At 41.3% G+C, this 24,064-nt stretch overlaps 1 protein-coding gene across 3 annotated transcripts in view; it reads right to left on the bottom strand.

The window, feature by feature from the left end:
- Positions 1 to 24,064, bottom strand: part of GPC3 (glypican 3) — a 407,184-nt gene that overhangs the window by 170,007 nt on the left and 213,113 nt on the right. For all 3 annotated transcript variants that reach the window (XM_021684303.1, XM_044911673.1, XM_044911674.1), the window contains one exon: positions 19,849 to 20,543. In XM_021684303.1, the coding sequence (XP_021539978.1) occupies positions 19,849 to 20,543 (695 nt within the window). The remainder of the gene's footprint in view (positions 1 to 19,848; positions 20,544 to 24,064) is intronic.

Here is a 24,064-nt window from a genome sequence, read left to right as displayed (position 1 = left end):
AGGAGTCTGGATGCTTCACCAATTGGGTCACCCAGGCACCACTGAATGTGGTTTTAAAAAATTTTAGGGGCGGGCGCCTGGGTGGCTCAGTTGGTTAAGCGACTGCCTTCGGCTCAGGTCATGATCCTGGAGTCCCTGGATCGAGTCCCTGGATCGAGTCCCGCATCGGGCTCCCTGCTCGGCAGGGAGTCTGCTTCTCCCTCTGACCCTCCCCCCGCCATGTGCTCTCTCTCATTCTCTCTCTCTCAAATAAATAAATAAAATCTTTAAAAAAAAAAAATTTTAGGGGCGCCTGTGTGGCTCAGTTGTTAAGCGTCTGCCTTCGGCTCAGGTCATGATCCCAGAGTCCTGGGATCCGCCCCACAATCGGGCTCCCTGTTCCACGGGAAGCCTGCTTCTCCCTCTCCCATTCCCCCTGCTTGTGTTCCCTCTCTCGCTGTCTTTCTCTCTGTCAAATAAATAAATAAAATCTTTAAAAATAAACAAATAAAAATAAAAAATTTTAACTTACATATGTGGCTTGAATTATATTTCTATTGAACAGTACTAACCCGGATGTCACAGTGAGATACAATGTGGCCAAAAGAAAGCATAAAGTATGTTGGATTGTAGGGAGAGAGGCAAGTTAGGATTCCATGAAGACTGAGCAAAAGAAAAGCGGATAGCTGCGAAATGAGTCAGGATCGGTTGGCAGAACTGATGGTAAAGAACTACCCCGGGCCCCATTCCAACATAACAGATCATCTTCAAACTCTAGGAAAATAAATAGACGGTTATTTGGCCACTGGAGTGGACAGAGCATTTGAGGAAAACCAAAGGACCATTATATCTGTACCTTCCTGAAATTAAATTAGTAAAAATCTGAAGTAGATTTTAGGTCATGCTGTGTCCTGTAACCCCTAGAACAACTACCAAGAAAATAACCAAAGAATAGTGGGAAAAAAATCTTTAAAGGGATTAAAATGATACACCAGAAAATAATCACTTAAGGGAAAAGAAAGCAGCAAAGGAGAAATAGAGGCACAAAAAGATATGCCCTCTATAGAGAACAAAGCATAAATGGCAAGTGTAAATTTAACCATATCAGTATACATCTTCTTCCACTTGTGATGGGGTTACATCCTGATAAACCTATCATAAGTTGAAAATAAGTCGAAAATGCACTGAATACAGCAAACCTACCTAACATCATAGCTTAGCCTAGACTCCCTTAAATGTGCTCAGAACACTTACGTGAGCCTACAGTTGGGCAAAATCATCTAACACAAAGCCTATTTTATAATCAAGTGGTAAATATCTCATGAATACAGCACTTAAAGTGAAAAATAGAATGTTTGTATGGGGGCAGAATGCTTGTCAGTGTTTTCGTAATTTGCCCTCATGATCGTGTGGCTGACTGGGAGCTCATTGCCACGGCCCAGCATCATAAGAGAGTATCACATATTGCTAGCCTAGGAAAAGAGCAAAATTCAAAATCTGAAGTAAGGTTTCTACTGACTGCGTACCACTGCCACACCATCATAAAGTTGAAAAATCGTAAGTCAAACCATCCTAAGTCAAACACCATCTGTAATTAGATATAAATGGATTAGACACCCCAGTTAAAAGAGAAATTGTCAGCTTGGATAAAAAAAATATATGCAACTATATGCTATCTACAGGAGACATATTTTAGATTCAAAGATACAAATGGATTGAAAGTAAAATAATTGAAAAAGATATACTATGCAAATAGTAAACATAAGAAAGCAGAAGTGGCTATAGTAATATGAGAAAAAAATGAACATTAGATCAAAAATATTATGAGATAAAGAGGACCATTTTATACTGATAAAGAGGTCAATCCATCAGAATGATATAACATTTATAAACACATGCATCTAAATAGAGCCCCAAAATACATGAAGCAAAAACTGACAAAACTGGAGGAAGAAATAAACAATTCAGCAATAATAGTTGGAGATTTCAATATCTCACCTTTAGTAGTGGATTAAAAAAAACTAGACAAAACATCAACAAGGAAACAGAAGACTTGAACAACACTATAAACCAAAAAGACCTAACAGACATCTATAGAATACTGTACCCTATGACAGCAAAATACACATTCTTCTCAACTGCACATGGAACATTCTCCAGGACAGATCATATGTTAGGCTATAAAACAAGCCTCAATAAGTGAATAAGGATTGAAATCATACCAAGTATGTTTTCCAACCACTATGGAATGAAATAAGAAATAACAGAAAGAAATATAGGAAATCTATGTATATATGGAAATTAAACCACACACTCCTAAGTAACCACATATGTGGAAATTAAACAATACACTGGTTAATATGTAGTCTCTAAGACCCTAAGTATGAAAAGGTCAAATAAGAAATCACAAGGAATATGATAAAATACTTTGATATTAATGAAAATGAAAATATACTAGCACATATGGGATGCAGCTAAAGCAACACATAGAGGGAAATTTATGGCTGTAGATAACTATTTTGAAAAAAAAAATCTCAAATCAATAGCCTAAACTGTCATCTTATAACACCAGAAGAAGAGCACATTAAAAATAAACCAAGAAGGAAGGAAATAGTACATTACAACAGAAATTAGTGGAATCAAGAATAGAAAAAGAACTTTCTTTCCATGAAAAGTCTACAAGATTAATAAACTTTTAGTTAGACCGACTGAGACAAAAAAAAAAACAAAAAAAACCCTCAAATTACTATAATTAGGAATGAAAGAAGGGATATTACTACCAGCCTTATATAAATCAAAAGAGTTTTAAGGGAATACTAAAAAAAGTAAATGCCAACAAATTATATAACATAGATGAAATGGACAAATTCCTAAAATGACTACTTTAACTGACTCAAGAAGAAATAGAAAATGTGAATGAACTTAAAACAAATAAAGAGATGGAATTAGCAATTTAAATCTTTCCACAAAGAAAAACCCAGGACCAGATGGCCTTACTGGCAAATTCTACTGAACACATAAAGAAGAATTAATGCCAATCCTCATCTAACTCTTCCAAAAAATAACAGAGGAGGGAACACATCTCAACTCATTCTATGAGGCTAGTATTAACCCTGATACCAAAACCAGACAAAGACTACAAGAAAACTACAGACCAGTATCTCTTATGAATATCAGTACAAAAATCCTCAACAAAATACTAGCAAACTAAATTCAGGAACATAAAAGAGGATCATACACCATGACCAAGTGAGCTTTATCCCAGGAATACAAGAGTAGTTTAACATCTGGTAATCAATATAATTATTATATTAATAGAATAAAGAACACATACAAAATTGGACTGGAAGGAGAAATAAACTAGATGTAGAAGAGGAATTTGATAAAATCCAGCATACTTTGATAATAAAAATATTCAACAAACCAGGAATACAAGGGAACTTCCTCAAGTTAATAAAGGGCATTTAGGGAAAACCCACAGCTAACACTATATTTAATGGGGAAAGACAGAAGACTTTTCCTCCAATATTAGGAAAAGGACAGAGATGTCCATTCTTGCCATTTCTGTTCAACATTGTACTAGAGGTTCAAGCCAGAGTAATGAGGCAAGAAAGAAAGACAGCAAAAGGAAGAAAAATGAATGAATGAGTGAATGAATGAATGAAATAAAGAAAGAAAGAGAATAAGAAAGAGAGAAAGGAGGAAGGGAGGGATGGATGGGAAAGGAAAAGAAATAATAGGCATCTAGATTGGAAAAGAAGAAATAAAACCATCTGTATTTACAGATGACATGATCTTGTATACAGAAAACATCAAGGACTAAACAAAACAAAATAAAACAAAACTATTAAAATCAATAAATGAGTTCAGCAGTGCTACCAGGTACAACATCAATATACAAAAACCAGTTGTATTTCTATACTCAAGTAATGAACTATGCAAAAATTAAATTAAGAAAACAATTCCAGGAGCACCTGGGTGGTTCAGTTAGTTAAGCATCTGCCTTCGGCTCAAGTCATGATCTCTGGGTCCTGGGATCAAGCCCTGGGTCGGGCTCTCTGCTCAGCAGGGAGCCTGCTTCTCCCTCTCTCTCTCCCTCTTCCCCTGCTTGTGCTCTCTCTCTCTCTCTCAAATAAATAAATAAAACCTTTTAAAAAAAGAAAACAATTCCATTTACAATAACAAAACTATGATATTAGGAATAAATTTAACAAAAGAAGTGCAAAACTTGTATACGGAAAACTACAAAACAACCATGAAAATAATTAAAGAAGACCTAAATAAATGTAAAGACATTCCATGTTCATAGATCAGAAGACTTAATATTGTTAAGCTGGCAATATTCCACCAAACGATCTACAGATTTAATGCAATCCTTATCAAAATCCCAGCTGAGTTCTTTGTAGAAATGGACAAGCTGCTTGTGAAATTGAAATGGAATTACAAGGGATTCCCAATAGCCAAAACAATCTGGAAGGCGACAAAGTAAGAAGACTCACACTTCACAGTTTTGTAATTTACTACAAAGCAAGAGTAATCAAAACAGCATGGTACTGGCATAATGATAAACATACAGATCAATGGAATAGAATTGAGAGTCCGGAAATAAACCCATACATTTATGGTCTATTCACTTTGACAAAGGTGCCAAGACCATTCAATGGGGAAAGAACACTACTGTTTTCAACAAATGGAGCTGGGACAACTGAGTATCCACAAGCAAAAGAATAAAGTTGCACCCCTACCTCACATTAAATGTATAAAATTAACTCAAAATTGATTATAGACCTGTGTATAAGAGCTAAATCTATAAAAATTCATAGAAGAAACCACAGGTGTAAATCTTCACGAGTTTGAATTAGACAATGGTTTCTTAGATATGCCATATACACAAAAACAGATAAGTTGGACTTCATCAAAATCATAAACATTTATGTCTTAAAGAACATTATTAGGAAAGTGAAAAGTCACCCCACCGTATGGAAGAAAATACTTGCAAATCACATATCTGATAAAGGTCTAGTATTCAACATATATAAATAATGCTTACAATTCAACAATGAAGTGACAAATAACCTGATTAAAAATTTAGGAAAGAATCTCAATAGACCTTTCAGTGAAGAAGATATACATCTCTAGCCAATAAGCACATGAAAATTACTCAACGTCATTTGTCATTAGAGAAACACAAACTGAAACTGCAATGAGATACCACTTCAAATCAGCTAGGATGGCTATAATAAAAGAAAGAAAGATAATAGCGATTGCTGGTGAAGATGTGTAGAAATTGGAACCCTCATATATTGCTGGTGGGAAAAGTAAAACGGTTCAGCTGCTTTGGGAAATGGTTTGGCAATTCCTCAAAAGGTTAAACCTAGAGTTACCATATGACCCACAATTCCATTCTTAGGTATATTTCCAAGAGAAATGAAAACATATATCCACACGAAGAGTTGTGCATGAATGATTTTAGCAGCACTATGAATAATAACCAAGAAATGGAAACAACTCAAATGTGCATCAGCTGATAATGGATAAACAAACTGTGGTCTATCCATACGATGGAATGTTATTCAGCCACAAAAAGGAATGAAATACTCATACATGCTACCACATGGATGGCCCTCGAAAACATTATGTTAAGTGAAAGAGGCTAGACACAAGAAGCCATATATTGTAGGATTTCATTTATATGAAATGTTCAGAATAGGCAAATCCAGAGAGAGAGAAAGTAAATTAGCAGTCGCCAGGGGCAGGGGAATGGGGAATGGGAAGTGGCAGCTATCTGGTATAGAGTTTCTTTTGGAATGCTAAAACTCTTCTAATATTGACTTTGGTGATGGATGCACAACTCCATGAATATACTAAAAAACACTGTACACTTTAAATGGGTAAGTTGGTGAATGTGTTCTATGTGAATTCTATCTCAACAAAGCTGTTTTTTACAAAAGTAATGAGGGGGGATTTACCACTAACCCAGTGGGAATAAAGATTTGGAGTTGAAATTAAATTGATTTAAAAATATGGGGCGCTTGGGTGGCTCAGTCATTAAGCGTCTGCCTTCGGCTCAGGTCATGATCCCAGAGTCCTGGGATCGAGCCCCGCATCGGGCTCCCTGCTCGGTGGGAAGCCTGCTTCTCCCTCTCCCACTCCCCCTGCTTGTGTTCCCTCTCTCACTGCTTCTCTCTCTGTCAAATAAATAAATAAAATCTTTTTTAAAAATAAATAAATAAATAAATTGATTTAAATATAAAAGATGCTCCAGACAATGGGATATTATTCAGCATTAGAAAAAAAAAAATGAGCTGCAAAACCATGAAAAGGCATGGAGGAACCTTGAAATGAACAGTACTTAGTGAAAGAAGCCAATCTAAAAAGCCTTCATACCGTATGATTCCAACTATATGACATCCGGGAAAAGGCAAAAACAAAAGACAGTAAAAAGATCAGTGGTTGCTAGAGGTTAGAGGGGAGGGAGGGATGAATAGGCAGAACACAGGATTTTTAGGGCAGTGAAACTCGTCTGTATGATATTATAATGCCTCACTATACATTTGTCAAACTGATAAAATTTACAATACTAAGAGTGATCCCTAATGTAAACCATGGACTTTGGGTGATAATGATGTGTCAGTGTAGGTTCACTGACTTTAACACACGTATCACTCTGGTGCTGGATGCTGATACTAGGGGAGGCAGGAGGAGGGGGGATGTGGGGGCAGGAGGTCCATGGGAACTCGGTACTTTCTGCTCAGTTTTGCTGTGAACCTAAAAGTGCTCTAAAAAGAGTCTATCATTTAAAAAGAGAAAGCAAGAAAATAATAATAATAAATGTACTTTTTCTTATACTTCTGATTTTGTGGGTGAAGATTCATGTTCTCTGTACTCTCAATGGCTCCTCATTATCCCAAGCAGAAACTCCATTCCCCTTTAGCTTGATTTAAGAGAAGAACGAAACACCTACTCCATGTAAGAAATTGTTTAGTAGAGATGAGGGGAGGAGAATGGTAGCCTCACACACTAAAACTGATGCTTGGCTTAAGAGAATGGCAAGTAAATCATATTTGAGATATATTGTATTCTTCTGTATTTTTTTTTATTTCCTTAAGTCATCTCTACACCCAACATGGGGCTTGAACTCACGACCCCTAAGTCAAGAGTCACATGCTCTACCAACTGAGCCAGCCAGATGCCCCTGTATTTTTCTGTATTTTTCAAATCTGAAATTTGTGACTTATCTGTATTGTGCTAGCTTGACTGGGTCAATGATTATATTAAGCAAAAAACTGCAGAGGACACGTACCTAGAAAAAAAAAAATTTTCCAAATGGTCTGATTCACTTCCCATCTTCCTTTTACTTCCCCAAACTCCCCTTGCTTCCTCCTCTTTCTTTCCATCAAAAGAATTAGAGTGATAACCCAATCCCAGGGATCAGAAAGGTGGCTGCCAGTCATTATAAAGGGGGAAGAGACTCTGAGTGGGCAAGATGGATAAGAACAGACAAGGAAATTTAGGGATTTAATAAAAGGATATTATCTCAAACAAGGGGGTATCATTAATTATCCCAAAGACATATAGTAGATATCTGCTCATTTTTATGTCAACCTAAATTTAATCATCATTTAACAGTGGTACACAGTAAAAGCAATTTAGCATTATACTGCACCACACACACTCGAAAACAAAGGAGCCATAAACACAGCTTGAGTCCTCCCTCCCCTCCCAAGAATTTCAGCACTAAACCCGAGCAAACGAAGATAAATGCTCAAAATCCTCATCAGGAATCTAGATATATCACATTGCCCTTTATTCATGAGTCTTCTATGAAGCCCACTGTGAGCAGCTAGCAAACTTGTGTGTTCAACTTGTCCTGCCTGGCTGGGAATCAAGTCACCTGAACATCTGGCGGAACATGATTTTCAGTAGCAGAGTTGGGCCAATGGAAGCAGAGGCCTACAGCCACTCAGGCCAAACAAACCTGCTCAAGGCCACACCAAGCTGTGAGTGCAAAGACTAGTAGGGGCGTCACGTCTTTAGGATGAACGTGGAGTACCCCGATGAGCAGCCTCACCTCAAACAGCCACCCTAACATTAGGCAAAGAATCCAGAAATTCTGCTGCAACCCAACTGGTTTAGCTTCTTGACACGGCTTGTTGATAATTGGGCTACCCGCCCCAGGCATAGGGTTTTTGCCACAGGAGCTCGGTAAATATTTATCGGTGCTGGTACGGCTAATGAGAGGACCACAGAGATGAACGGCCCCATGTTGAGGGAAGACCTAGAAAGAAAAGGCCCCGTGGTCTTACAGCATAGAAGACAGATCATGTTACATGTCAGACTTGATGGTGCTACTGTGTACCAGGCATTATTGCCAATTTTCATAGTGGTTCTCAGAGGTTGGCTTTTTAAAAAAGATTTTATTATTTATTTATTTTAGAGAGAGAGAGCGAGAGCGTGAGTGGTGGGGGGGGGCAGAGGGAGAGGGAGGGAGAGAGTCTCAAGCAGATTCTGTTCACAACCCCGAGATCATGACCTGAGCCGAAATCAAGAGCCGGAGGCTTAACCCACTGAGCCACCCAGGCGTCCCCCCAGAGTTTGGCATTTGTATCCCCATTCTACAGATAAAGCAGCGAAGTTTCAGGGAGAAGATGATGCACTATGGCCAGGGTCACTAAGATAGGGAATGGCTGAGCAGAGATTTACATCTGAACCCCTGAAGCCCGTGTTCTTTCTACTACACAACCTTTTCTTACTCTGCTCCTTGCAACACCAAGCTGACCCATTCCTGTGCAGGGTATTGACTCTGCTTTCCATCTCAAGAGCTTAGCTCTTAAAAATCTCTTATGGTGCTATTAAAAATGGATGTTCATTGTAATTTATTATTCCTGGCATCTCGAAGACTCTTTGGTCAATGATAACCAGAACCAAGACAATTCTGAATGGGGCTTTTCACAGCAGAGCAGTTTGAGTTATGCATTAATTTTGTTTCAATCAATGGATTACAGATTCAGAAGAAATGGTCAGGGAGGAAACAGACTTTAAAACTTGATAAACACAGATGTGTGAGGGAAATGTTTCCACCAGTGTGTCTTCTTCCACCCTCTGTGATCTGGAGCTTGTTAACATCCTTTTCATACTGGAAGGAGATGTAACATGTCTTCTATACCTTCTTTCTGTCAAGTTTGATTATGCCAATTTATCACAATTATTGCTTTATTTTTAATCAGAGTAAGGACACTAATTGAGTGTCTTCTTTTGTCTAGAGTACTTTATGTCTAGGGAACTTGTGAAGAGACTGTTCAAAGGTGATTTGAAGTGTTCATAATTGTAAAAAAAAAAAAAAATCTACTAGAAGGTTGCTACAGTGAAGAAGCCCATTCATTTTACATGAAGAATTTAAGGCGAATGGGACATTGGAGTAAATCAGAAACAGTTATCACAGAACTCCTTCCATGTTTGGAAAGAGATCATTGCAGGGTTTTAATGTAGAATAAGAAAACCACAGCACTTGGTATTTTTCACTATTCTTTGGATTTCTGATCTGAAAGGGGGGAAATGGAGGCGCCATGTATTTTTTTAAGTATATTTTCAACCTAAGCTCTTCAAGAACGGATTTTTTTTTTTTTAAAGAAAAGGTAAAAAATGGAATAGCCCTTGATCCTGGGGGAAGTCTGAGCTCCAAGCAGATTTAGAAAAATCTAATTAGGATTAGCACAAGTATGAGGAAGAGCAGAGAAGAAAAAGCTAAGCCCATTGGAAGTTTCCATGCTATTCTCAAGGCCACGTGGAGGAAACATGAAGAATTAGAACTGAGCGAGCAGGCAGGGATGTGAGTCCCTTAGCAACTTCCTAGCTCTCCCTCCTGCCACACTTCCACCGAGTCAGCTGGCGCCCCCCTGCAGCGGGACTGTCTACACAGTCTGAGACCGGGTCTGGTCCCCGGCAAGAGATGAGCCTCGGGAGCCCCGGCAGTGGAGAGAGCCGCTGAAGCAGCCTTGTGGCTGACACCCACTTTCAACTCTCCCTGCCTCCGTTCTTTAACCTGGAAAATGGCCCTAACTGAGAATTCCTTCCTAATCCAGATTGTCGTATGCATCAAATGTGTCCGTTCATGTAAAGAGCTTAGAACTGTGTGTGGCACACGGCAAGTGCTCCGTGACCACACTCATGGTCACGATCTTCTTCACTGCACAGATTAACTCACTTCTCCCAGGCCACTTCCTGGGGCCGCACAAGGCGGAGACCCCGCATCCCTATTCTGATTCCTGGGCTGATGTTATTTTGCACAGCGGGCAATTGCAGAAGCATGAAAAAGTCCCACGTACATTTAAATATATCCCCTCTATCTGCGCCACGGGGACTAAGATCTCTGCCCTTGATAACCTTTTTGAAGTGTTTTCTGACGATATATAATTTTGCTAAGTGAAGTGAGTTTACTTCTCAGGAGAGGGAACACATTAGAGAATCAGCAGAAGCAGAAAGGTGCTTCCCAGGACGACAGAACCATGATTAAACATCATTTTCAACCAACTACAGGGCCTAAATGAACAAGACACCGAGCAAGGTACAATTGTGAAGGAGAGGGACAAGGGACTGGCTTAGAACAGACGCTGGTGTAGGCGGCCAGAAAAAAAGTACAAAAAGTCTTTCTAAAGAGTTTAGAGGGAGTCCTTCACAAATAACCATGCTCTTGGGTTTCATCCCATGAACCTGAATCTCAAACTTCGATCTGATTATTCATAATTTTCTAGAAGCATAAGAAAAACGCACACCCAGATCTCAGAAATATGTGTATGTTTGATGAGTTGATTTCCATGCTGAATAAAAGTCCCCTTGAGCTCGAGTTTATGAGTTTTCACGATAAAAATAATTCAGAGTGTGGGCTTGAGTTAGAAAAAGAGGAGTTCATCTATTAACTACATAAGAATACCAAGAATGACTTTCAAAAATCATACATATAATTTTTTTCTTAAAAAAAAAGACGGCACATTAACTTCAAGCAGTGCTTGGGCTGCATATTTTATGAGGTTTATTTGTACTGCATATCTTTGATGGGCTCTATTTGTGGCTGAAAGTACAAACATACTGATTACAATCACTCTTTCCTACATTTAGGAACAAAATTAATTATCTGCAAAAAGCAGCAAGGCTTAGATAGATTCTCAGTCAGTAAATGATAATAGACAGCGCCCAAATATAATGACTCCGTTTCCTACTTTATCTGTTTCAGGCATTCTGAGTGGAATGAAAAAAGGAAAAATTAATTCGCTTTCTGAATATTCTTCCGAAAGGATTTGAACTGGGTAATAAGAAGGCAGCATCAACCCTCCCGCACGCCCCCACCCCCATATGAAATATGAAAGCACCCTTGCTGGGTTATACACTTCCCAAAGGGACATTTTTTTTTGTCTTCTAGCTTCCAGAATTTGCTTTTATTTGTTTCTGTTTTACTTTATATGGTAATTTATTTGAATGATATGGTTAATATTTATACAAGCATTGTTTTACTAGCTATTTTATAATGTGCTTATACATTGTTGTATTTGAAATGCTTTATGTATTAATTCCACAGTGTTTTATTTTATGAAATCTTTTTTTTTTACAATGTTATTGAGGCGTATTTCTGGATTCGGACAATTCTCCCATGTCAAGTGTACGATTTAATGATTTTTATTAAATTGACTTAAGTTGTGCCACCATCAGCACAGACCAGTTTTAGAACATTCCATCACCCCAATAAGATCCTTCATGCCCCTTCCAGCATTGCTTTGGAGAAGTCTGATGAATTCTGAGCCCCAGTGCCCAAAGGGACATTTTAAAAGCACATTAAGAAGTCTGTACTTTCACCAAAACAGAGGTTATTTGTCTTGCCCTATTAGCATTCCCCCCCACACAAGGAGAGGAATGGTGAACTGTGAGCCCCAGTCCATGCCCAGTATCAGCACTCAGAAAATTGTGCCAGCTGTGGGTCATGCAGTTTTGTAGTTTATCTTCCAAAAGCGGCAATGAGCTAGAAGAAATCTGCCCCCAAAGTCCCTCGTCTTTGCCCTTTTTGTGATGCACTTGATCACAGCAAAATTATAACCGCCCCCACCCGAGGAGATTGCTGTACTGTAGAGTAACTTCATTTCAACGTGCTTCTGTGGTGTTCAAAATAGGTTTTCATTTTTCCGGGTGGGGGCGGGGAGACTGCCTGCTCCGAAACAGTCCCAGTAGGAAGCACTGGTCGCCGGAGACCTGAGCAAGGTAGCAGAATGCCCAGGCGCCAGGGGGGCAAGAGAGCCAAGGTCACCGGTGGTGCTACTGTGCCTGGTGTCGCGCTCCCCCTGCCGAGAGGAACCTTATTCCAGGTGCGGGGAGGGGAATCACGCCGTGTACATGACTCCAGGTTTCCTGGGGATGCTTCAGCGTGCGATGGAGAGAGCAAGCATCTGGGGGCTTGCCTGCCTCCCCAGGGTCAAGGCTGCTCTCACCGTGCTCCCATGCCCTGGCCACTCAACACAGAAAAGGCATTTTGGACTCCCCTCACGGCCAATGCTGGGGGCACAGAGATTCTTGGAAGATCAGGTCATGGGGTGATCTTTGTGGACTTTTGCCCAAGTTTGGGGGATCCTGTGTTGTTGGCCAATTTTCCATGGGTCTCCTGGGTTTCTGCCTGTCGTAGACACATAGGCACTTTCTCCCCAGGCTCTTTTTCCAGTACCCTTGAAGAGTGGACAGTCTTGGAAGACAGAGATACACAGTGCCTACCTTCAGAGAGAAGAGCCTGCAGGCTCACTACCTGTTATCAAAGATTTGAGTTCCAGAAGCTCAAGGCTCTGCTCCTGTAATGCGGCTTACTGGGGGTGCGGGAGTCATCTGGTCCCCTTTGCCTTACCCCATGGGAATCGGGGCTCAGGGGTCTGGCACAGATGCGGATGCTCCGGCTACCACTGCTGTGAGAAATACACTGTCCCTCATCTCTGAGCCAGGGAGTCTCGTGTCTTTAACCAGCATCCATTAAACTCTGTGGCCAACAAACATGTTAGCTTGTAATTAGGGTACAGATCTCTGATCTTTCGCAGTTCCTGAGGACATGGTCTTGCGACATCAGTCCACAGACCACAGAAAGAAAAAACTTCTTTCTAAAGATTCAGAACATAGAGAAAACTGGTAATCACACTGCCACTTTTTGCCAAGGTAAAGGTGAGTAATTCTAGATTCATGAAGGGCCCGCCTAATTTCCTAATATGAGCCATAATATATATAATTTCAGGATGAAGCATGTATAAAAGCTTCCCCTGTGTGACCACTGTGTGACCACTGTTTGAAACGTGCCCCGAAATTAACATTTAGTGCCTAAAAGTGGTGCCAATTTTTTCCTTTGTATGTTTCTCTGCAATAAGTAGGTAATCTATGTTTGAAAACTATGTATTTCCCCCCATGGGACCCACTAAAGCTATTTTTATTGTGAGTGAAGAAAGAATGGCAGCCTATAAACATTTTTGTCTTTCCAGAAATGGACCTCATGCAAATAAAGCTGCTTACCACAGTTCTAGATGCTGACCAGCGGACACTTAATTAGGTAGCGAGTCATTTACTTGTTTTTATCACTTTGAAACCACTTTGTACTGAAAACAGCTTGTATGAATTCAGACAAGGTATCTCTATCGGAGACTAAAAAATGAAAGTCCAAAGTGATAGCACGAGGAGAGAAACACTGACATTCTGACATTCTAACCTCAGCCTTCAAAGCAGAGATGAAGGGAGGGCTCATCTTGGAAATTCTGATGAGTTACAGTCATTCACACAGACAGCAAAATATAAGAATTTGATAGAGTGAATTATTGTTGAGGATCAACAGAGAATCTTCCGCAGAGCTTCCTAGCACACATTTAATAAATACTGACTTTGCTGCAGGTATCTTCAGAAATTCTAGCAAAGGAAATGGATGTACTTGGATACCGGAGTAGGTTAGGTTCTCAGTATACAATGTTCCTGCTGAGGAAACTCCATAATGGAGACCCGGATGTACCATGAAGGGGCAGAATCAAAGGCAAATGCATTAAAAACCATCTGTTGGTCTAATGGGCAGATTCCAAACATTGCCATGGAAAAATAAGCATTCCTCACCACTGGCACTGCTCACGTAGATTCTAGGCAAAGTCATTTCAATGCGTGACTGGCTCTTTCATCACCTGCACAAACAGTCCTCCTTCCCCAAGAAACTTCTCTGTGCCTTTAAGTGTTATGAAGACTAAAAATCTCGTGCCTTTTGCTCCTTCATGGAGAAAAACTATAGCAAGAGTCTCCAAGGAGGGAGAATGAATGCAAACCCTGATTGTGCAGCTGGAAAAACAGCGGAGAGTAAGACAGGATATTAAACAAGATGGTAAAAACCGAGTTAGCCTCCGTTCAGGGAATGGAGATTCTGGTGAAGACAGAGGTGAAGTATTTGAGAGAGCCATAGAGTGACGGTTAGAAGCATGAGCTTTGGAGTCCGACAGGTCTGGCTTTAGGTGTTAGCTTGGCTACCTGCTAGCAAAGTGACCCCTGAGCGCGGCAACAGGGTCACGGTCATCTCTCTACCACTCCTTGTGCCTCCTGGTGTCTATCGTGGTACCTCTGCAGTTGAGCACTCATTAATGTTCCCTGAAATGAGTCCTATTTCAGATCATGCTAAAATAAATATCACAGCGAGGAAAGACCGGGAGAAGGAGTGGTGGTAGGAAAGGTTGCAATTTTGCCCAACGTTCAGTGAAGCATATAGCAAGCCAAAGTAATGAACTTGTGGGAGAGGAGGAACTGACAGGGCAAACAGCCGCGTGAGGATATGTGAGCAACGACTGTGGGGGGTACAGGAAGTAAATGAAATCAGAGAGACTTTTGGGAAACTTTCTGGGAGAGCAGTGAGCATCCAAACTGTTATTAATCATTTAATCAATGGGTAGGAAACGCACAACGGTTACGCCTCTAATCCGTACACTGGTATGTGGTGATGACAATCAAAATGGTTTCCAAATAAAAACCATTGCATTTTTAAAAGAAGGCTGTCGCATTTGACAACGGGGTTGTGGTGCGACAAGTGTTGAAAATACACGTACTGATGACTGTACATATTTGTATTTGCTTCAAGGTGTAAGACGCGGAATTCAATAATGTGCTGATAAATTTAACAGTGATGCTCTCACCCAAATCCTATTAAAAACCTGCTCAGGGGCGCCTGGGTGGCTCAGTTGGTTGGGCGACTGCCTTCGGCTCAGGTCATGATCCTGGAGTCCCGGGATCGAGTCCCGCATCGGGCTCCCTGCTCAGCGGGGAGTCTGCTTCTCCCTCTGACCCTCCTCCCTCTCATGCTTTCTGTCTCTCATTCTCTCTCTCGCAAATAAATAAAAAAATCTTAAAAAAAAATTAAAAAAAAAAAAAAAACCTGCTCAGTACTCACTTGGGGCCATGATATTTAACCTAGTTCACAAATGTAGATAAAGAGTCAAGATGGATCTATTTACAGTCCCATCATTTAAACCTTCTTGGACATCTCAGCACAAATTTTCTCTCCTTCCCTTTCTTTCCTCCCTCTTCTTTCTCAATCTCGCTCGGTCTCTGTGCTTCTCTGTCTCTCTCACACACACGCGTGCACGCACACACACACACACATTTTCACACAATATTTTAGTCACCTCTTTGGACAAACATGACATGAAATGTCCTGGCACTTAAAAAATAAGTTTAAGGGGCGCCTCGGTGGCTCAGCTGGTTAAGTGGCTGCTGTCGGCTCAGGTCATGATCCCAGGGTCCTGGGATCGAGCCCCACATCGGGCTCCCTGCTCAGCAGGGAGCCTGCTTCTCTCTCTCCCTCTGCCTGCCTCTCTGCCTACTTGTGCTCTTTCTCTCTCTGTCAAAAAACTAAATAAAATCTAAAAAAAAAAAAAGTTTAAGAAGAACTCATTGTCCATTTGGCACTTAGAAAAATGTGGTAGAAAACATACTGGACTGGGTTTAAGCGAGCACTTGCCATGTGCCTTGAACTCTACCAGGTACTTTGCACCTATCATTTCAATTCATTTCCATATATCAACCCCATTTTATAGATGAGAAATCAGAGATCCTAGCATTGCCATTAACTGTCATTCACTCCCAGTCTCTGGGCCTTACCTTATCTTCAAAACAAGGTGGCTGGATTTGCTCCCAAAGGAGTATCAGGATCAAGTGAGGGCACTTTTAAACTGACAAATTCTATGACTAATTCTCCAGCTTCTCCACAGACCTGTGGTATCAGAAGCCCCAGGGGTAGACTTCAGGAGTCTGTTTAACATGTTCCACAGGGGATAGCGATGATGAGCCAAGTTTGGGAAGCAGATGTTTACCACCTCCAGGAGAGCTGCCAGTGAGGAACACCCCCGACATTCACTCGCATGCCTCCACTGGGTAGGTGGACGAAGTGAAAACTATCTTAGGGAAAATGAAAGTACTAACAGGCTGTACTTACAAAAATTTAATAGTGCCTGGTTCACTTAGAAGACCAAAATATCCTTCATAATCTGGGGAAGATAGAAGCCACCAAAGCAAGGAGCAAAGTCCCAGTATGGCAGGACTTACGGCACGGCGTATAGCTGGCTGAAAAGGTGGTCTCATCAGAACTCAGAAAGAGCATATTTTCAAAGAGGTCTCTCACCACAACTTAACCTCAAACAGGACGGACTGGCAGGATTTTACGTTTTATCACAACAGGAAGGTGAGGGTGCTACAGCAGAACCTCATTAATGCTTTAGTTTTAAATCAGCTTTCGCTCTGGGGCATTCTGCGGGGTTGTTAACATGAATAGACTTCTGCAGTCTCCCCAACCCTCACTTCCCCTCACCCCCACCCCGTAAATGGCCCAGCCCCTTTCTGGCCTGTACAGAGTATGGGCTGGATCACACCTGGCCAATGATTCCCCCACCCCCACCATTTGGGATATATTACTTAGAGTTGGTTGTCATAAAACAGTAACAAGGCAGGGTTTACATATGCTTTCTGTTCTAGCTCAGGCATTCCCTGGGGAAGGCAGACTTCACGCTCTCATAACCAGCTGGGAGCTGGGAGCAATCAGGCCCTTAATGGCCAAAACAGAAAGGGACTGCATCACTGAGCACCTCTTGACAGCCAAGGCCTTTCTTCCTGAATGATAATGACACGAAATGTACGCCCTCTTGCATGAGCGTGCATGTGGGCACATACGCACATGCGTGCACGCACACGCACACACACGCATGTATGCACCTAAAATACAGCAGGTCTGGCACCCTGAAATAGCTATCCAATTTAAGTTCATGATGTCTTTGCAAAATCCTAATGGAGCTTTTAGAATGAAAGTCTGGAGTCTAATGGGAGACAGACCGGCATGGTAGTAAGAGAAGCGCCAGATTGAAGCCGCAGAAGACCTTGGATTCTAGTCCTTTGGGCTCTTCCATTAATTATATAACTTTGGGCAAGCCTCCCTGAACTGTATTTCTTCATTTGTAGATCAATGGGATTGGACTGGCTAATCTCTCATGGCCCTTCCAACGTTCACATTATGGTGAAATGTCCACTACAGTGAAATTTATTCAGCTACACATCTGTCTGTCAACTAGACTGACCTTTGTAAGACACAAGAACTATGTCTTGGGTAACTATGAATACCCAGCACCTGGCAAAGTGCCATGAACAAAGCAGATGCTTAATGAATGTTTACTAAATAAGCCTTCACACCTAGAGCCCCATCAAAACAGTGCCCTTAACCCCTTACCAGTTCCCCACCCTATTTTTTGTGTTTAGAAGCACTAGAGGAGATCCCGTTTTCAAGATTCATTATGTTGCCGTGAAGCGACCAATATCAGAGGCAACATTTAAACATTCCCATACCCTGTCTTTAATATTGTCTCCTCATTTTTCTTCTTATTAAAGACACCTCCACACCCCTGGCACCCTTGCTTTGTGTCTGACACATAGTGGGCCCTCAAACACTATCAGGTGGGGCAACTTACAAACACATCGACTTCTCATTTTTCTAGTTCCGTGAGATTTACTTTTGTAGAAGTCCCCAGAATCTGGCCTCAAATTATAAAGCAGTCAAGGGAATAATTAGCCACTGAAGAACACTATCATTAGATAGGACATTTCTGTTCATTTTACTATAAAATATTTTCTCAGTAAATGTGTTTTAAATGGCTAACATTGTGAATGGGGCAATTAGAGCAGCTCCGTGAGTAGCCATGCTGCCGCTTGCACCATTTCTATCCTCCTTCTTAGTTTAACTCACCGAAGAAACCAATTACCCCCATCGCTTTGTATTTCCCGAGTTTAAAGCCAGACTAAATGGCCCAATCTGCCCTCCACATTCTGGGTAAGCAATGGCTCCGAGTACACAGCAATTGCACTGTGTAAACGCTAAGAGTCTGTGTCAACCAAGCCAGCCCAGCCTGGGTCTGAATCCCAGATCCCCCACCTCCATTTAACAGCTTTGAGACCTTGCACAAGGTATTGAACCTCTTTAAGCTTCATTTCCCCCTGTGTAAAATGGGGACATTATTAGGACCTATCTTGTGGACTGCTGTGAAATCATATGTGAACTGGCCAGCAGAGCACCTGGAATGTGGCTGGAGTTCAAGAAGGGTAGTGTGGTATATGATTTTGCCACCTCTGTCTACAAAGCTGGCGGCATTCAGGGATCAGTCACGACCACCTTCGTGGGATCTGCTGGTAGCTCTGGGCCGTGGGTTCTGTTCTGCGCTGGAAAGTGGGTGCCTCCTGTGGTTCTGAATGTGCACACTCTAGCTCGGCAGGTGCAGTGTGGCTGAAACCAAGCCAACTGCTGCCCCATTAACAGAACTGTCCTGCCCCCATCACAAAGCCCATCAGGGGTACACTGGTATAACCAAGGCTGCAAAAACAACCGCCGGAGCACGCGGATGCTTTGCCTCACCTATGTTCTTGTGTAGGTTGAGTTAGTGGGTTCTGGCTGGGCCTCCTGTGTTTAAAGGCACTACCCAAAAGGGTAATGTGATATACGCGATTAAGAGCATGAGTGTGAAATCACAATCAGAAAAACTGGTGATAACATAATTAAAGGGAAACCTGATCCATTTCTGGATCATGGCTCTTCCGCTAACTAAAGCTGGATGCCCTGGGGTGAGTTAGAGTTTCACTGAGCTTCAGTTTCCTCATTTATGAAATGGAGATAATTACACCCACCTCACAGTGTTGTCATGAGGTTTACAATGACTAACAACAATGGGAATGATAGCTAATATTTACTGAAGACTTACCATGGACCACACACATGCCAAATGTTTTAACACATGTTACTCCCTATGAAGAAAATAATCTTTTTAGCCTTATTTTATGAATCAGCAATATGAGGCTCATAAAGATAAGATGATTCACCCAAGGTCTCACAGCAGGTAAGTAGGTGGAGCTAAAATTCAAGCCAGGCATTATGACTCCATAGCCTGTGGTCTTTTTTTTTTTTTTTTTTTTTGAAGATTTATTTATTTATCTTAAAGAGAGGGGAGGAGACAGAGAGAGAGAGCTTGCACAAGCAGGGCGAGGGGCAGAGGGAGAGAATCTCAAGCAGACTCCCTGCTGAGATCAGATTCCCAATGCAGGACTTGATCCCATGACTCATGAGATCATGACTTGAGCCGAAATCAAGAGTCAGACCCTTAACCGACTGAGCCACCCAGGCACCCCATCCATAGTCTGTGGTCTTAATGTGCTGCCTAGCTCCATGAGATCATTCAGTCTCTCTACCATCCCTGCCTACCCCCTGATCTTACCCTCACTTCTCTCTCTCAGCACCTGATGCTGGCCAGACTGCCCCATCCCAACAGGACCCAATTCCTTAGAAAACTGCAGACTGGTACTCACCGTGGTGGCCAGCTTTCCTCCGTTCTTCTGGACATATTGGATGGAGTCGTGAATCGTCGAAAAGAGACCAAGCAGGACATTCTCCATGTCATAGATCCTGTACATGCCATTCACCAGTTCTTCCAGAGACAGAATGTATTCTCTCCAGTACTTGTCAATCTCCACCACACCTGCCATACAGCCTTGCATGACCACGTTGCAGTAGCCACCACAAGGCTTGACCATCATCAGTCCCTGGCAGTAGGAGCAGTACCACATTCTGGTGAGCATTCGGCCACAGTCTTTACTGAACTTCAGGTGATCAGTTGTGTTGATCACCTCAATTCCGAGATTCAGGGCCTGGAGGAAGATCCTAGTGACTTGCAGTGACTTGGAAACCTGGGTCATGATAAGCTTGGGGAAATTCCCAAATACTTTCAGGTCACGCCTTGCCCCTCGGAGGCACTCATTGATGTCTAAGGCCGACTCAGGCAGGCCGGGGTTCATAAGCTGGGTGTAGATGACCGGAAACAGGCTGTCAAACAATTCATTGACCATGTCATCCACGTTGATGTCAGAGCCCAGGATGTAGAGAGACACATCGGTGAAAAATTCACCCACAAACTCAAAAGCTTGTGGGGTTAGGCTTGGATAGTTGTTCTTGAACATGGCGTTGGTGTAGTTCTTGGCATGACGAACAACAATTTCAAAGGCCTCTGCAAAATAAGAGACACAGAAATGCCCAGAGATTAAAGCTTGAAAACCCAGGGTGCAACTGAATTTGAGATTTCTCTATTGCTATGGTGATTAAAGTCCCATTTGCCTTAAATAATTGACTCATATTCATTTCCAGCATTGCCTGACTACTCCTACGGTTGTTTGCTCCAATAAATCAATTTTCCTTTCTGAACATGAAGTCCAAATCCTGATGTGCACATAAATTCTTAAACACACAAATTGTATTTCAAATGACAAAAGCCAGGATTCGGTTAATATTTCGGCCTCTCATGAGAATATTGATTAAAAATTGGATAAATGAGAAGTTATTTCTCTCTCTCTCATTGATTTATTCAGTTAAAAAGAAAATGTATTTCAAGACATTTCATTTTTAGACAGAGATAAATATTTGGCAACAAACCATATACCACCATATAAACTCACATAACAGTTTAAGCCCGTTCAGCCCCTGAGGAGAGGCAAGTTCTTGGCCAAGAATAAAAACTATCACGAGGGCGCCTGGGTGGCTCAGTTGGTTAAGCGACTGCCTTCGGCTCAGGTCGTGATCCTGGAGTCCCAGGATCGAGTCCCGCATCGGGCTCCCTGCTCGGCAGGGAGTCTGCTTCTCCCTCTGACCCTCCTCCCTCTCATGCTCTCTGTCTCTCATTCTCTCTGTCTCAAATAAATAAATAAAATCTTAAAAAAAAAAACTATCACGAATTTAATCATTTTTGGTAGATTTTCTCAAGATAACTTTAAAGGGAGCTCTCTGACAGATTGTCAGACCTGAAAATGGAATGTATCCCCCAAATGGGTATCTGAATGGGAAAAAAAAACAATCCATGCACTTATCTATACATTTGATATTGCAAATAACACCTCTGGTATTTGCAAGCCGAACATCTGGAAGGATGACTGCTAAGCTTCCTTGGTAAAGTTTGGCTTCCGCATGGCTTGGAAACCTCATCTATTCTACAGAGACTATGAATTCAAGATTACATCTGCTGCCCCTACCCCCTGGCATAAGGCCTAGTTAGTGTCACTGGTTTGAGAAAGAAAGTAGTAATGTCATCATCTCATTTTCTCCAAACTGCAACACTCCAGACACAAATTATCCCAAATAATCAGAGTTCCACATTTATATGAGGGAAAGGAAAACAACCATAATGATAGGTTTTTCAAGAAATAAGACAGTTGACCAACAAACAAAAATAACCAAGTATCCTGAGACATTTAAAATGAACTTAGTACTTTCGTTTCCTTCCAAAGTGCAAAGGTCCATGACAGATGTAATCTAAATGATGCCAATTCATGAGCCTTGAAAAATCAAATTATTACTACTTTAAGACTACTAAAGAGACTGTACTCCACCAGCTCCTTGGGATCACTTAGTCCAATATCGAGCTCTAGTTTGTGCCACCACCATCTGCCCCAGATCCCTCACATGGTGGAACACGCTTGCTAGATTCTTCCCTTGGGCTTATGGCATGCCCAGCAATGGTGAGCAGATGCTGGTGTAATTCTACTGGGCTTCCAAGCCCACTCAAAAAAGTTAATCTTCATGTCCATCAACTGCGATATGCTCATTTGTTTGTTTTGTCCTATTTTGTTTAGAACATAAGGCAATTCCTGGAGAAGTTATCTATTTTATGGCAATTTCTTCCTAACCCCTCATGCTACTCTAGTCTCAATCCTTGCATCTAAAGGTTGAATGAAGCCATGAGGCCAAGAGATCATCCAGCCCAATACAAAGGATCAGTCAATGAATTCTTTAAAATCATCAGAAATTTGGAGATTTGAAGCTATTCATTCATTTTAATTTCAGCTACCAATCATGTATTATATACTAGGCTCTGTGCTAAGTACTAGGGGTATAGAAGTGCTGGGTAGATGGAAATAAATGATAGACCATCCCATCTTAAAATTACTCACGAGCTATATGGTTTGGTGTTTACAAAGCATTTCCAAGAATATTACAATATCTACATTTTACAACAATTTTCTGAATTTGATATTGTGATCCCCATTTTATGGTGGATGGAATTGATGCTCAGCACAGTTTAAGCACTTTCACAGGGTCACATAACTGCAAAGTAGAAGTAGTCAGCTTCAAACTAGTGTCTCCCAGCAATGGTTACACTCTAGCTGCCCTCAGCCCTAGCGCCAACACACATATCCTCAAAAATCTTTGTAGAAAGTCAAGTTCTTTTAAAAGTTCATTATTTTCCCATTGGCTTCGCCTCTCCAGATAGAAATGTATTCGAAGAAATTACAGCCCAAAGACCGACAAAGCAGAGTCGTACTTTCACCTTTGCCTTGGGGCAGCATGAGGTAAGGGAAGGAGGACTGCTACCCTAAAATGAATTCTCTACAAGGCAAATTTCATCTCTAGCCCACAGTGCATGTGTTCTCTAATGTGCAAGATGTATGACAGTGAAATTCCATAGACTGTACTGCCATAACCCTTTTTTTTAAGTTTCTGTTACTAGCACTGCTGGATCGATAGAAAAAGAAAATTACAAAAGATCATGAACTCTTCTGCAGGAAGAATAAAAACAATGCAGATGGCAGGGGGAAAGGGCTCCGGTTCACATCTAACCTCAAGCGCACATGTGCTCCCTGCTCTAACTTTCACAGCTCGGAATCCACTTAGCACATCTCTGGGTTTTGCCCAACCCTCTTATTTCTACATCCCAGGACAACAGACCAAACCATAACTGCTCAAGCGAAGGCTCCTTGGGGACTTATAGGAAACAACGCAAGGTGAAAAGTGATGCTCAGCTTGAGGTTGGCAACTGGAGGTTTCATGAAATGAAGCCAAGGGCTAGAATTACTACAAGGAAGTTCAGCCCATTGATTTTTTTTTGGGGGGGGGCGGTCAGATAATAATGTACACTTAAGCTAGGGGAGGATTTCCTCTGCATCTTTCGTGGAAAGGAGTCAAGAGTTATGTCCAAGAAAAATTGGAACAATGTAAAAATCAGAGCTATAAAGAAAAATTTGGCACTGAACAAAAAAATATATTTTATAATATATAAAAAGATAAATGATACAGATTAATAGAGCTAATAAACTGAGTTAATGTACATCCCAATATAGCAAGGTTTCTCAATTTGTAGATGCCCCCATCACTATCCTGGGCACCACTATTTGGACACACTCTAGTGTTGTCAACATCCTCCTTAAATGATGGTGCTCAAAAGGGGACACAATTCTCCAGATGTGGTTTGATAGTGAATTTTGCAATCAGGCTATTTATTATCTCTCTCTTTAAGTGATTCAACAACTTCTACTAACCACCCTCCTAACCTCTGGACATATAGCCTACCACTGTAGCAAAATGACCGTCTTTAGTATTTGGTAATAATGCTTCTGTATTCAGACTCAGACAGAAAGAAATGTGTTTTCTGAAAAAGTGCTCAACATCGCTCGGCATCAGGGAAATCCAAATCAAAACCTCAATGAGATACCACCTCACACCAGTCAGAATGGCTAAAATTAACAAGTCAGGAAACGACAG

Source organism: Neomonachus schauinslandi, chromosome X (assembly GCF_002201575.2).
Source record: "Neomonachus schauinslandi chromosome X, ASM220157v2, whole genome shotgun sequence".
NCBI classification, from domain to species: Eukaryota; Metazoa; Chordata; class Mammalia; order Carnivora; family Phocidae; genus Neomonachus; species Neomonachus schauinslandi.
The sequence above is the reverse complement of the archived record's forward strand: the minus strand, read 5'-3'. Positions and strand labels throughout refer to the sequence as shown.